Source organism: Aythya fuligula, chromosome 4 (genome assembly GCF_009819795.1).
Source record: "Aythya fuligula isolate bAytFul2 chromosome 4, bAytFul2.pri, whole genome shotgun sequence".
Classification (NCBI taxonomy): domain Eukaryota; kingdom Metazoa; phylum Chordata; class Aves; order Anseriformes; family Anatidae; genus Aythya; species Aythya fuligula.
Genome location: NC_045562.1, coordinates 2,903,013 through 2,916,835, shown reverse-complemented (window position 1 = coordinate 2,916,835; position 13,823 = coordinate 2,903,013). Strand labels below are relative to the sequence as shown.

General features: G+C 36.1%; 1 protein-coding gene across 13 annotated transcripts in view; it reads right to left on the bottom strand.

Annotated features, from left to right (window-relative positions):
- The window catches only part of CAMK2D (calcium/calmodulin dependent protein kinase II delta), a 166,573-nt gene that overhangs the window by 14,267 nt on the left and 138,483 nt on the right, over positions 1–13,823 (bottom strand). For all 13 annotated transcript variants that reach the window (XM_032187187.1, XM_032187189.1, XM_032187188.1 and 10 more), the window contains one exon: positions 13,207–13,255. In XM_032187187.1, coding sequence (XP_032043078.1) covers positions 13,207–13,255 — 49 coding nt within the window. The remainder of the gene's footprint in view (positions 1–13,206; positions 13,256–13,823) is intronic.

The window sequence follows — 13,823 nt, the reverse complement described above, 5'->3', positions numbered from 1 at the left end:
CAGAAGGTGCAGAGCCATTTCCCTAAAAACTAATCACGAAAAAAAATGCAGATAGTGTACCAGAAAGCTAGCATAAAATGGCAAACTTCTGTGGAAAGGTTGGTAGCTTTTACATCCTTTGCTCAGAATATGGGTGAAGTAAATCCATTAAAGAAAAGATCTTGGACCTACTCTCTAAATATAACCTTTACCCCTGGAGGGAAAGTGTGTGAAAGTCATAAGGTATTAATGGTTCAAAAAAAAAAGCATGACCCCTGCTTTGGCAAGTGAGTAGGTACATGACTAATACAAAGGCAGTTCAAACAAAAATATTATGAAGAACAGTTATAAAAAGATCAAATAATAGGAAAAGAACAGAAGAGAACATATTCTAACATTGACTAAAATTATTTCTGCAGCAGTGCTGTTGTACATAATTTGACTTTAAATGGGTTATGAACCTCTAGGCATATTTAACTATTTTTTTCTCTCTCTCAACAACAGGGTAGGGATAATCTGTCATAATTAAAGAACACCATTAACACCAATATCTAAAGAACACACAATAAGTATAAAAAACATTTATTCAAAAAGCATCTAACACTGTAAATGCCTTAATAACACTATAAATGCCTTAATCCTACAGGGTGCAATCCCCTAGCTTGTGAAATAAAGTACCACAGAACAAAAAAGTTTAAAAACCAAAAGCAAGACCTTATTCTTGAAGACAAGTATGGGGCTTTTTTCCCTTCCCATAGCCCCAAACAATGTCAGTAAATTCACTCTCCAAGAATCACACATGAATGACAAATATTTTTGGTATTTTAATTGTGGAGAGAAGGTGTAGAATAGCAGTGAGCTGTAGATATGTGCAAATGAAGTCTTCAAAATACATATACCAGAAACTACATGTTTGGTGAAACACGGAAAAGAAACCTTGGTAACTGATGAGCATTTTACCCATTTAATTGTTCAAAACTAACACCAGTATGTTTGTTCTGAAAAAATATTTTTTTTCAAGTCTTTATGCTTCATTAAGATAATGGAGTTTCTTTCTACTTTCATTAATACTCTACATGATTGACTACCTAATTACAGTATTGGTATGGTTATCAATTAACCCCCACTGATTTTACACGAATACTCAGGTTTTGTTGTTCCTTGGCATATTTCTTTTAACACAAAATAACCCTAGGAACAGCCATTATATAGGCAAAGCATAAAAATAAAGCTATATTTTTGATCTTTCAGAAGACAGCTTCTCATCAAATGAACACAGTGCAGACAGCACCTTCAAGAGGGCCTGTGAAATCCATAGCAAAGACCAATCACCCCCATCTTTCCATTAACACCCAAATCAGGGAACTGCATGCTCCTTACTAAATGTTTTCTTTAAAACTGATAGCGATGAAATCTCTGTGAAGGAGGCAAGTACCTTTTCAAAAGAATGAGGTAGCTGGTTTATAAATAAGCATGTGAACTTGATGATGATTAAAATGATTCTGCTTCTTGCCCACATGTTGTTTCTCAAGGATAAAATCATTCAAACTTTTCAACTCTGTACTCTTAGCTGCATATCTTTGTACACATCATATTGCATTAACCTCACAACATTTCAGACAAGTAGAAATACAGACAAGCAATTTTGTTCTCTCAACTCCCCTCCCTTATAGTCAATGGGAAGAAAAAAGCACTTTCAGGGCACAATCCATTTCACCCTAAAATAGATGTCTAAGGTAAGTGTGACTCATCTGACCTATTTGCATTGACTATAAAGGGAGCCTAGACAACTAGCTCAAATATAGATAACTACACAGTGGAAGTCCAAACCTGAGGTGACAAATCCTACCCATTATGCTACCATTTTAATACAGAACAGTCCTTACCAAGGTGACATTGGCTTTCTGAAACTGAATAACACAATATGGGAGGACCTACCTTAATTTCTTATCACAATATGGTACCAGCAAACAGCAATCAGATGAAAAGCATACAGCCACTAATACTATTTCTATACTCTGAAGATGAGCAAAATTTGGAGGGGGAAAAAAAAACAGTGGAAGAGACTACAGATTTTCTCTGTGTTGTATAATGAACTCTGGTTATATGGATGTAGCAGATATATCACTCAACTTTACATCGTGCACTGCTACCATAGAAGCAGAGAAGAACACAACAAGTGTCACCAAATGTTGTACAGAATCATTCTATTCACACCAACGCTTGAGAATTCTCTGCTGATAATTTCTCTTATAATTTATTCCACAAATAATCCAAGAAACTAAATTTCTGTGAAGAAAAAAAAGCAAATGTGTGACAAATGACAGATTGAATCTTAAATGTACATGAAAAACACCTAGATCCTTCAATGACAAGCATGCTTCAGGGGCCTTATTTTTCAACAACTCTATCAAAATTTAGTGCATGTAAGATCAGAGTTTATACCTCAGCCAACCTCTTGTAGTCTAAAATACCTTAAACTTTGATTTTGAATATGATATTTGAGTTGTCATCTTGTGAGTAACACCTCATTCCTAGTGCCGGTTGATTGTAATGATTCACTCTGATTGAACCATAGATGGTTTGGAAGGGTTTTTAAGGCTACTGACTGTCTTCTGCCTTCTGAAAACCCTTCAAGCCTACTATTTGCCTAATGAAAATTTAACTCATTAGGCATGGAGGCAAAATTCTGAAAAATCATCCCCACAAATCATTTTTCTAGTTTACACAGACAAAAAAAAAAAAAATCAAACAAAATAAATGTATTGACTATTTAAACCTTATATGCAGTAAGTAGCTTCCTTTTATTTATGTGTAGTTAATTATTTCTAAAGATGCTCTCTAATACTTGCACTGTGTCATATGTTGGAAATGTTTATTTTTATTGACAAACCATCTACAGTCTCAGAACAAAGCTGTATCAAGTGCAGTTACAAGATAGTGCACTACAGTTTCACAACATGTTAAATTAATCATGGAATCTGGCTCCCAACTCAATAAATAACATTTGAAGTCTTGATAACTGAAACAGTAATAAGCTTTGACACTGTGAATTTTTTAATTTAAATTATACTTCTAACTAATTACCCTAATACAATCAGATTTTTATTTATTTTTTTTTTTACAATGGAAAATCAATAATAATCCTCAATTCTCTGTCTTATTCCTTTTAAATATTTAAGTAAGTTTTAAAAGCTATGAGATGTGTTGTGGTAATAATTCCTGAACAATAATTCTATGAAATATGGTATTTGGCTATTTTACTCATAGAAAAACTATGTTATCTTTAAAATTATATTCCTGAATACTCCAAGCAGCTATTAGATGTTTTACTTTCCGGGACTTTCTTTTAATTACATGATAATCCTTCCTCATCACACCACATTTACCTCACATCTTTCTGATGTCTGTGACAGCCGATTAAAATCTATGGAGTTTGAGCAGCTAAGAAATCAATATTTTTCTATTTTTTTAATGATATGTGTGCAATTATAATAATTGCTGCTTTGCAACAAACACAGAGTGAATTCAATTCCATAATACACGGAGATAACACTGTAGTCTATTTTAGCTCCCACCTTCTTACCACTGTGTTGTCATGAAACAAAGGTCAGGTATGATTCATCCAGGTAAACTTTGAAGCCCTCCTCATTTTCCAGACACTTTTGTCATAAAGAAATTGCACATGCCTTTGATGTCCCCAGTCCTGTCTTCTACTCTGAGTTCACCATATAACTTTTTCCTTTTACATTCTCAAATTTGCCTTTGAAAAAAGCCACTGACCTGAATACTCCTGTGATGGCATTTAAAAATCATAACTGCTTGAGCCTGTATCATTCTTTCTGTACTTCCCATGTTATTCACCCCAAACACCTGCAGAGCAGTATTAACACCAGGGTAGTACTAACTTCCACTGATTTTTTACTGTTGTTCACTGCTAGTGAAAGTTATGCATTATGACATGAATACAGATGTTTATAGACACTACTTTCCAATCTTTTTTTCTGATGAGTGTAAATCTGCCAAATGTACACACCCCAATAGTTCTTTTTTTATTTATGTTCCCAGTATTCTAAAACAGATCATTAGAGCTACCCCAAGAAAATTCCATTTCAAAATTATTTTAACTCAAATGTGTCTTCTGTTAGTCACATGAGCAGTTTTTACCCCAATCATGTTACTGATGCCTTCTCTCAGCACTTACTTAAGTTCTTTTTACTTTTCTTGAATTAATCCTATTTTTGGTAGACAATAATCTCTCCAATCCCTGAACTTTCTCAGGACACAGGACTGCAGATTCCTACTAAATGGAAAGCTACAGAAAACACAGACTATCATGGCCATTTATAAAATCATATTACACCAGAACCTGACATTTTAAAAACTTACTTGAGGACAGGTAAGGTTACAGGGACTTTACAATTTGTTTGGTCACTGAAGTTAGTTATTTAACTAAGTTAAATATGATGGTTATTGGGACAAAGTTATTTTGAAGCTTAAGAAGGAAAAAATATAAGCAAGTCTGGTGCATGTTCAGATACGAGGTTAATTTCTGCTATTTTGCCTTCTAGGACTTTGGCAAGCTCTGAATTTCTTACCTGTAAATGATTTAAACAAAACAGCTGGTAGGCTAAGTACCAGCTGTAGCAATACCATTACGTTTCCATCACGTAGCTTTACCAGAATAATTTCCACCTAATACTTTTCCTGCCTCATAGCAAAGCAGCAGATAGTTGTTTAATCTGACTGCTACTGTACTCCTTAAATTGAATTCTATCTGCACCTTTTTATAGTGATTTTGGAGAAGTTTATTTTGCAGAACAAAGTGGATAAGAAGCGTGCATGTTTCTGAAGTCACAGAATGAACAGAATAAATGCCAGATTGTCTGCTTTCTTAAGACGTGATGATATATACTATGCTATTAATACACCACACCTAGAGTGTTACCTAAATTTGGTAACAAAATTAGTATGAACATCTACATTTAAACATTAACAGTGGTTTTAGCACTATTAACTACCTAATGAAGCAGGAAATGTGAGGCAGCTGTAATTCAAATCTGAAAATGTTGGGTACATAATGGATTTTCTTGGGATATACACTGCAGATGGAATACAAGTCTCATGACGTGTTACTGACAGCTTTGCAGGTTATATAAGTGTGTGATTTTCCTATTCATTCCTCCCATCTTCAAGGTTCTGTGCAGTTGGCACTGCCAGCACTGGTAGTTCACATTTGAACAGTCATGCTGCTAACATAACATGCCCTGCAGAAGCATGGTATACAGGCAGACCAACTTCTTCTACCCTCTGTGCAAGAAAGCCTCTGTATCAGTCTACTGTCACATTGACAGATACACCATAAACTTCCTTTTCTGTCATGAAACAGCCGATCTCTCATTTAGAACTATTTTTACAACTACAGAAAAAATAACTTAATTCCCACTTGTCAAAACAGTTATCTAAAGAATTAAGAAGAGCTTTTCCACTCACTGTGTAGCAGTGCTCTGCTCTCAGTGTCAACAGGGTTCCAGGTTGCCAATATCTAAATATCCTGTTCTTCCCTAAGAATAAAGCTAATATTTTAGTCTCACTTATCAACAGTTGTGACCTGGGACAACCCATCATCTACAGTGCTGATTCCCCTCTCACCTGCGTTAGTAGCAATGAAAAATTCCTAGGAAAAAATCCACCCAAATTCCCATTTAGATGTCACCGTAACGGTGCCTTTGCCAATTCTTAGTTTCAGCAAAATTACCCTTACAGGATGAAAGATCAGAATCTGGCAAGCAGAATGTATGTTCTTAGGAAATCATTCCCCATTTCAACTCACAAGCTACCTCCATGGTAAAGAATTTCTGAATTAATTTATAAACATGAAATGCATCTACATAGATGTTTTTTCTGTTTTACCAGTATATGAGCTACTAATACTATGCCATTTTCTCTCATATTTAAGTCATTCAAAGGTATTATCTTCACTCGAACAATTTTCTTTAGTTTATTGGTTACAAATCATCACAGATCTCTTCTTAAATAAAGCATGCAACATTTCAGTTGCCATGGATAAATACTGCAAGTTAACAGCTGTTCCAGCAGCTTTAAGGTTGGTTTACCAGTGGTGATGCTAAATAAAGTAACTTGATGACATTCATAAACATAACAGGTAATTAATCTGGAAGCCCTATCTAGGATTCAAGCCAGAGTTGAAGAGTAAAACCTCTAAGCTGAGAGCTACTGCAGAGAGGACCTCTGCAAGATATTTTTCTGAAATACATACCTATTTATACTGCTGTTATCACTGATGTTTTTTATATATATCTTTATTTTATTTTTCTTTTTTACAAATAATAAAACCTGGCCAAGAAATGAAAAGGTTAAAAAAAAAAAAGACTGACACCCTGACAGTTTCATAAAAAAGTGTCATTCTCAGATCAGACATCACAAAAAAACCTGTCATTTTTTGTGCTACTCTTAGATGATGAGGAGGGAAAAGAAGGTGAGACAAAACAGATCATCTGAGCAGATGAGTCTCAACTTACACAGTACAGAGGAAGGAGTGGAGTGGGAGAGCTCAGACTCAAGCGAATGACTCTGTGAGTTTGCGTTTTTCGTGGACTTGCCCGCTGAATTGATGGAAAGAAACACAACATATGAACAAACAAAGATGAAGAGGTAGAGTATGATCAGAATCCTCAGCAGACACTGGCAGCAGGAGCGGCCGCTGGGGCATGGCAAGGATGGTGACCACTGAGATGAAGAAGCAATGGAAGAGGAGGAGTGGTGGGTGGAACATAGCCTCTCCATGTCACCCTCCTTTGTGAGAGCTGTATGAGGGTCACGCAGATGTAAAGGAAGAGAAAGAGAAGGCCAAAATAAAAACTGTGATAATATAATTACAGGCAACAAAATCTTCGAGCACACAAACAATGTCAGTGATGTACTTTTGGGAGGAAGCATGGGTGTCAATGAACAGTAGTAAAGGTCGTAGCCATAAATGACTCTGTTCAGATGCCAGCGCAGCTTTAGCCCTCTGTCCAGTACTGACATATACAGGATTTCAAAAAAGCTTAAGAAAAAACAAACAACCTTTCTTAGAATTTTAAAGGTTTTGCCTCATGAAAGCATGTTCTAAACAGTTTACATTGGTTTCTTTCTATGGTTAAAAAAAAATAAAATACAAACACAAAAACAAAAGCTGTAAAATGAAATAAATTAGCAAAATATATGAAAATATGTACCTCCTACATGGTTAATTTTTTAAGCTGTGTACCTTACAGATGTATTAAGCAGCACAGTTTAGCCAGAATTTATCTGATCTGCAAAGTGCCCTACAGCTCAGCAATTCTGCCCATTGGGAATCATCAATCCTACTGGTATTTTCATTAATTCATTTCCAGGGGCAAAATAATACCACGAGAAGTCTAGACTTCCTGACCATGATAAATTAAACAACTCATCTTTGCAAAAGTTTGTGTGTGTTGCTGGCAAAAATAACGACGGTATTTTACCGTGTGACTGAAAAAAAACATATCAATCTTATGTTGCTGCCAAAGAGTTCCAATTTCATTAGTACAGGAAGGAGAAGAATCCTGGAAGAAGGCATTGATTACAGTTCATTTTTCCATACGCTTTTTCTGTCTGCTCCTACCCTTATCTTTAGGGGTGATCACTGTCACACATATAAAGCATGCGATCAGTGGCTGATGTCTGAAATTTACGTGAGCAAGGAATCTGAACTATGGTTTCAGGTAACTTCAGACTCGAATTCTAGAATTAGCTTATTCCTTGAATTATTAAAACTCACCATTGCTTGCCAAGTAATGTTTCTAGTGAAAGAAATATGTTCTGTTTCTAAAAGATGTAAATACATATGTAAGTAAAAAATAAAAATAAAAAAATGTACAGACATGAAGATTCTCAATGCTGTTTTGAAAGTAATTTTCAGTGTGAAACATAACATGAAAAACCAGACTGATTTCACTGTCTTCAAAATAAATATACCTGCCTTCAAATGTAAAAATAGGGTGAGATCCTGACTTGAGAGAATACTGTATACTTTCCCTGAAAGATGTGAGAGGTAGGAATCTGTTCCTAAAGATAAATTTGTGATAGCTGATTTAGAATGCTTATTTATTTATTTTTGTTTAATTTGATACCTTTCTTATTTAATTGTAACATTTATAATATTTGTATGGGCATACATATGCACACACACTCCCACAGGGCACAGAAAAACATGACTGTCCTGGACATAATCTATGCCACACAGACTCATGTGATTCACACAATTTTAATGCTGCTTTTAAAGAGTCATGTCAATAAAAAAATAAGAAAATCACTTGATACAGAGCTGAATGTTTTAAATGCGTGTGGACTGGTAACACACACAAAGGGAGGAACCTTGCACCTGTGTGTGCAGCCTGTGCACAACATTAGAGTAACAGGAGGAGGAATACACCCTAATAAAAAAAAGCCATTCTCTGCAAGGTGTAGGTCATACTGTAATGCCATAGAACATGCTAATTTTACTTTTCAGTTACAGAATGGCACCCCCAATTACCTTTCTCCTTTGCAGGAAGTACTTGTACACCACGCTGCAGAGAAAAGCAAACAGATTTTTTAAGATCCTTTGTCACCTAGGGTGAGGAACATTCCTTCTAGATCTCAAATTTGGTGACAAGTATCATCTCGAACATCTGTGTAAGGAGCCAGACAGTCACTAATCTGGGAATTCCCTCTCCTACTTCTGAGATCCATTCATCCCTATCAGTGTCTTATCTCCAGCTGCAGTCTTTTCCACTGATGTCCAAGAAAACCTATGTACATAAGTCAATTTTGGTGTAGGAGAACAATGTCTTTTCTCAGTGCCCTACTAAACATAAGGTTTGAGCTTATAGCTGTCAGGATTTCAAGACTGCCTATTCCCTGAATCACTCTAGAAGGACTCTTGGGGTACTCCTAATAAAACATTATGAAAAGCAACCTCAGCTGGAAAGATTAGAAGTGTGAGAGAACACCCAAAAGTGAAAAACAAGCAAGCATGCAAGCAGTTAATGACAGGAAGATTATATTTGTCTTTTAAATAAATGGACAATGAAATCCCTGTAAGGTGGAATAAATCAAGCTCCCAGTGTCTGGTGAACAGGGTAGCGGTACTGCCAAGCTTCATGCCATGGATTTGATGCTGAAAGAGCTGCATCATTGCATGAAGTGACTGCGATCATCTCAGATGTTACAGATCAAGCTGTCATTCTTGGTGAGGAGAAAGCATCCCACCTTACTGCCAAACCATGTGAAGAGCAACAGCACACTACTCTGCCTCCCCTTTTGCAAGCATGGTAACATGTGGCTCCTCCTCCTGCAGTCTCCAGAAAATGCACAACGCAACATTCTGGAGTACAGCCTCAAATCTTCTTACTGGCTCATCTGTTTCATGCCCTTTGTGTCACTACTATACAGTAATGGGTTAGGAAACTATAAACAACAGAAAGCTTCTTTACCTCATTTTACATCTCTCACTAAGATGCAGAAAAGAAAAGGACACATCCAATTATCTTGTCTCTCAGACCTGTGATTACTAGAAGATCCTTTTTTTTTTTTTTTTTTTTTTTTCCTATTTTGGAAATAAAGTATATCATAGCCATCCAATCTGTTTTTAACTGTGATATTACAGGATCAAGTAGAAGAATTGGGCAAAATATTTTCATTGTTGTTTTTCTTTTAATTGTATTGCTCAGACATAATTCTGCATGGTAAGCTTCAAACAAAATTTTATAGATAAAAATTCTATGGTTACAACATCAAGTTGTATCACCAAGAAGAGGCCCTATAATTAAATTATTCATTTAACGAAGTTAGTTGCTAAACTACACATGGTGGTTGGAAGAAAGAAATATAGAGTCTTATGAATAAAGGTAAATTACACTGTATTATCCTCTGCATCAGCTGCAGATACCTGTAATTGTTCTCCAAGCCGTTACTTTGCATTAACTCAAACTGCTATCACTAGGCTGTTATTTAAAATGAGTGGGTATTGGCTGCTAATGTGCCCAAGCCTTTGTTCAAGTGGAGGCAAAATGATTCACTAAAACTCTGAGAACAAAAAGGCAACATCAGTGACTTAATTAGAGCTAAATCCAGCTTATACAGTAAGGTAAGGTAAGTCACACTTTACAGCTGCATTGCTACGAGCAGTGGGTAAAAATCCTCCACCACTGGGACGCCAACGCCAACTGTGTAAGAGGAGAGAAATTCATTGCAGTACTGAGCACTGCAGATATTAACCCACACACCAGGTGAGCTCCTCAGCCTTTCCAGAAGCGGTGCTAAGAGTAGCAGCAGAAACAAGACACAGGGCTGCCACGGCCTTGCTCTGCTCTCCCATGCAAGACTGCGCTAAGCTGCCATGATGTAAGGGACCAATAAATCTCACATACAGCATAACAAAGCCCTCATTTTCAACACAGTGCTTCATGCTGTACTCCTTGACTGCCTCTACACCAGGAGACTACAGTTTCACAGAGCAATTCCAAATTTTTGCTAAACTCCAAGGATTCTTCCCTGCTTATAAGTGGAAAGGCTGAGAGAGCTGGGACTGCTCAGCCTGAAGAAGAGAAGGCCTAGGGGGGATCTTACCAATGAATTCCAAGAGCTGAAGGGAGGACACAGAAGACTGAGCCAGGCCCTTTTCAGTGGTGCCCACTGACAAGACAAGATGCAAGGGGCACAAACTGAAACAAAGGAGGTCCCCTCTGACCTTCAGGAAATGCTTCTGCACTGTGTGGGTGACAGAGCACTGGCACAGGTTGCCCAGAGAGGTTGCAGTGATCTCCTTGGAGATCTACAAAAGCCACCTGGACATGGTCTTTGTAAGCAGGGGGGTTAGACCACATGGCCTCCAGAGGCCCCATCTAACCTCAACCATTCTGTGACCATTACGACTATAAAAGTTCAGAAAGCAAGAAATTTATCAGAACAGACTTCAGGATGTGAAATACCAGTAAAACTAACACCAAATAAACTTCATTTTCAAAGTTTCAAGTACTTCAAAAACAGACATACAACATGGTATTTTGTTGTGCCTCTTTCTTTCTCCCCCCCCCCCCCCCCCCCCCCCTTTTTTTTCCCAATGCAAATGTTATTTGCTATATTTTGGATAAGTGGTGTTCAGGGTCACTTGGTTCATTTTTACAGAGGTATTGCCAATACAAATGAACCACTGACATAACAAAGATAATTATGTGTCAATAAAATAAGTATAAACTACATATTGTATATAACCAATCCATAAAATGGTACATCAGGATTTGCAAAGGTCATGACAATGCTGAAAATAAAAAAGCTTATAAACATTCTGTACCACACACACTGTTACCTAGAAAGGTTGCCCTTTCCTGTTTCTCCAATTAATATTCATAGGTTTGTTTGTTGGTCTTATATTTGTGCAGAAACCCTCCCTAATATAAAACGAGTCTAAGCCACAGGTTTGTACAGAATATGAACTTATTCCTCTGCCAACATTAGTTTCCTTATACTAATAGTGGAATATAACTAAGGGATCAATAAGGATACATGAAATGTCACCCTTTTAAGCGTGTATCAGAAAGAAAAGGCAATTAGTTAGTAAACACATAATTAAATTTTGGATAGCAGAGTAAGTTTTGCCCAGGGGATATGATCCTTGCATTTATTTTGCTCTTCCATTATGGGTCATAAGGAAAGGATTAGCATTTATAATCACGTTGCCATTCCTGACCCCTTGCTACACTACATTTGCAGGAACAGAATATGGACTTACATCTCCTCAAGATCACATGAGTTCTTAAAATTATTTTTTCTGTTATTGATTCTTCTGCAATGATAATATTTGAAAAGTAAGAATATGCTGAGCATAATAAAATATATGCTACATGAACACTGGATATTATCTGATAGCACACAAAAGGAGTGGAATCAGAATTTGTTTGCTTTTAGAAACTGTGTAAATGTGCCATTTCCTGAATAACCGCAGAAATTCTTTGCTTAGAACAGGAAACATGCACAATATTGCCAGGTAAAAGATGCTCATCTGAACTGTTGCTCAGACAGTGGTGTGCCTTACTAAAGAAATTATCCTCTCTTGTATTCCTTGTTTAACTTTTGATTAGCAACTGTCACGTAGTTCTAAAACAGTACACCCTTTTTTACCTTTAAGTACACCCTTTAAAACAGTACACCCATTTATTACCCTGGCAATACCGGTATTTATTTATCAAACATGGATAAGACCTGTTCTGCCAACCAAAAACTGAGCACCAGATGGTTTTGATACAATTTTAACTACTTCATGATTGAACGTCTTCTAAATTCTTAAATGCTCCCATACTTGTCTGAGGCCAATGAGGCTCTTTAGCAGATTCAAGCCTGTGTTTTAAGGTGTAGCATTCTAAGACTCCTACAGGAATTATACTACTAACAAAATCAAGGAATGCACATAATATAATGATTATCCAATAATTCTCTTTTCCATCCTCTATATTTTATTTTTACTGTCATCTTTGACTTGCATTTCACTTTTACATATACCATTTTTCTTTAGGGCTGAAAGATGACCATTTCTGTGAACCAGTGACACACAAACCCAATACCCAGCTTCAAAAGAAAATGTTGTTAAAATAAGTATGAGTAACATCACAGTATAATATTTAGAGGGAAAAAATAAGAAACAAAACCAGTATCTGTGAATTTACAGATTATTATTATAATTAATTATATAGAAAAAGTTGTTGATTTTAGATTTTGAAGAACAAAAGGCTAAAATAACTGTATGGCCAGAACAAACTAGAAACATAAAAAAACACTGGCATCTGAACAGAATAAAAATTAAAATGCTGACCTCCAAAAAAAAAAAAAGTATGCAAAAAGTACACAAACTCAGGAAGTGCTGGTGCATTTTTACACTACTACTATTATTACTGGAATTAGTATCTTAGCTAATAAGCAGTAATTTCATGTTCTTCATTCCAAAACATTCTGATAAACAACATCTTAGGAACTAAAAACCCAATGGTAAGTCGGAAATATGTCAAAAATAGTACAGAAGACTGTAAAAATCATTTCATTTATAAAAGGAAAATAGTCTCTCTTATGATTAGTTAGGAGTTTTTGTGTTTAATGACCTATTGAGATACTTTCACATAAACTCATGTTATTGCTTCTCCAAATGTTTCAAGCTGAAAATCATACCTTTCACATCTTCATCTTCAATGGTTGTATTGGAACTCTCTGTTGATTCCTGTTGAGAAATAAATATAAGCAGAATGTATAAAACAAGCCAAGTCTTACTTGCGTGCCTTTGAAAATTACAGTTAGTTACAGGTATCATGCAAAGCCTTGAAGCAGGGTGGGATGTAATTCACAAACAAATGGTCACAAACCAGTTGAGACATTTCCAACCTGAAACTGATGCCAAACATTGCCGCTCACTACAAAAGGGAACATAAATACATTTCCTGCTGTCTAATGCATTTACTTCACAGGAATGTAAAGGCAACATTTTTCTTAATCATCCAACTGTACAAAGTCCATCTGAAATGTTATATGAATTACCTCAGCCAAGTAGGAGGAGAGCTTGCCATTTTAACTGATTAACCAGTGATTAACCAACTGTGTAAAGTCATTCCAGTCCAATTTTTAAATATGCAGATTTCTTCACTCTGCAATTCTCAATTGTTTCTCCACTCTCTTACACAGTATGCATTAAAATTAAGTTTCCCAGTGATTTTAGGAATTTGGATAAATTTCTATCATTTTTCTGTTGCTTTTGTGATTAAAAAAAAATCAAAGCAAACAGTGAATGGGTA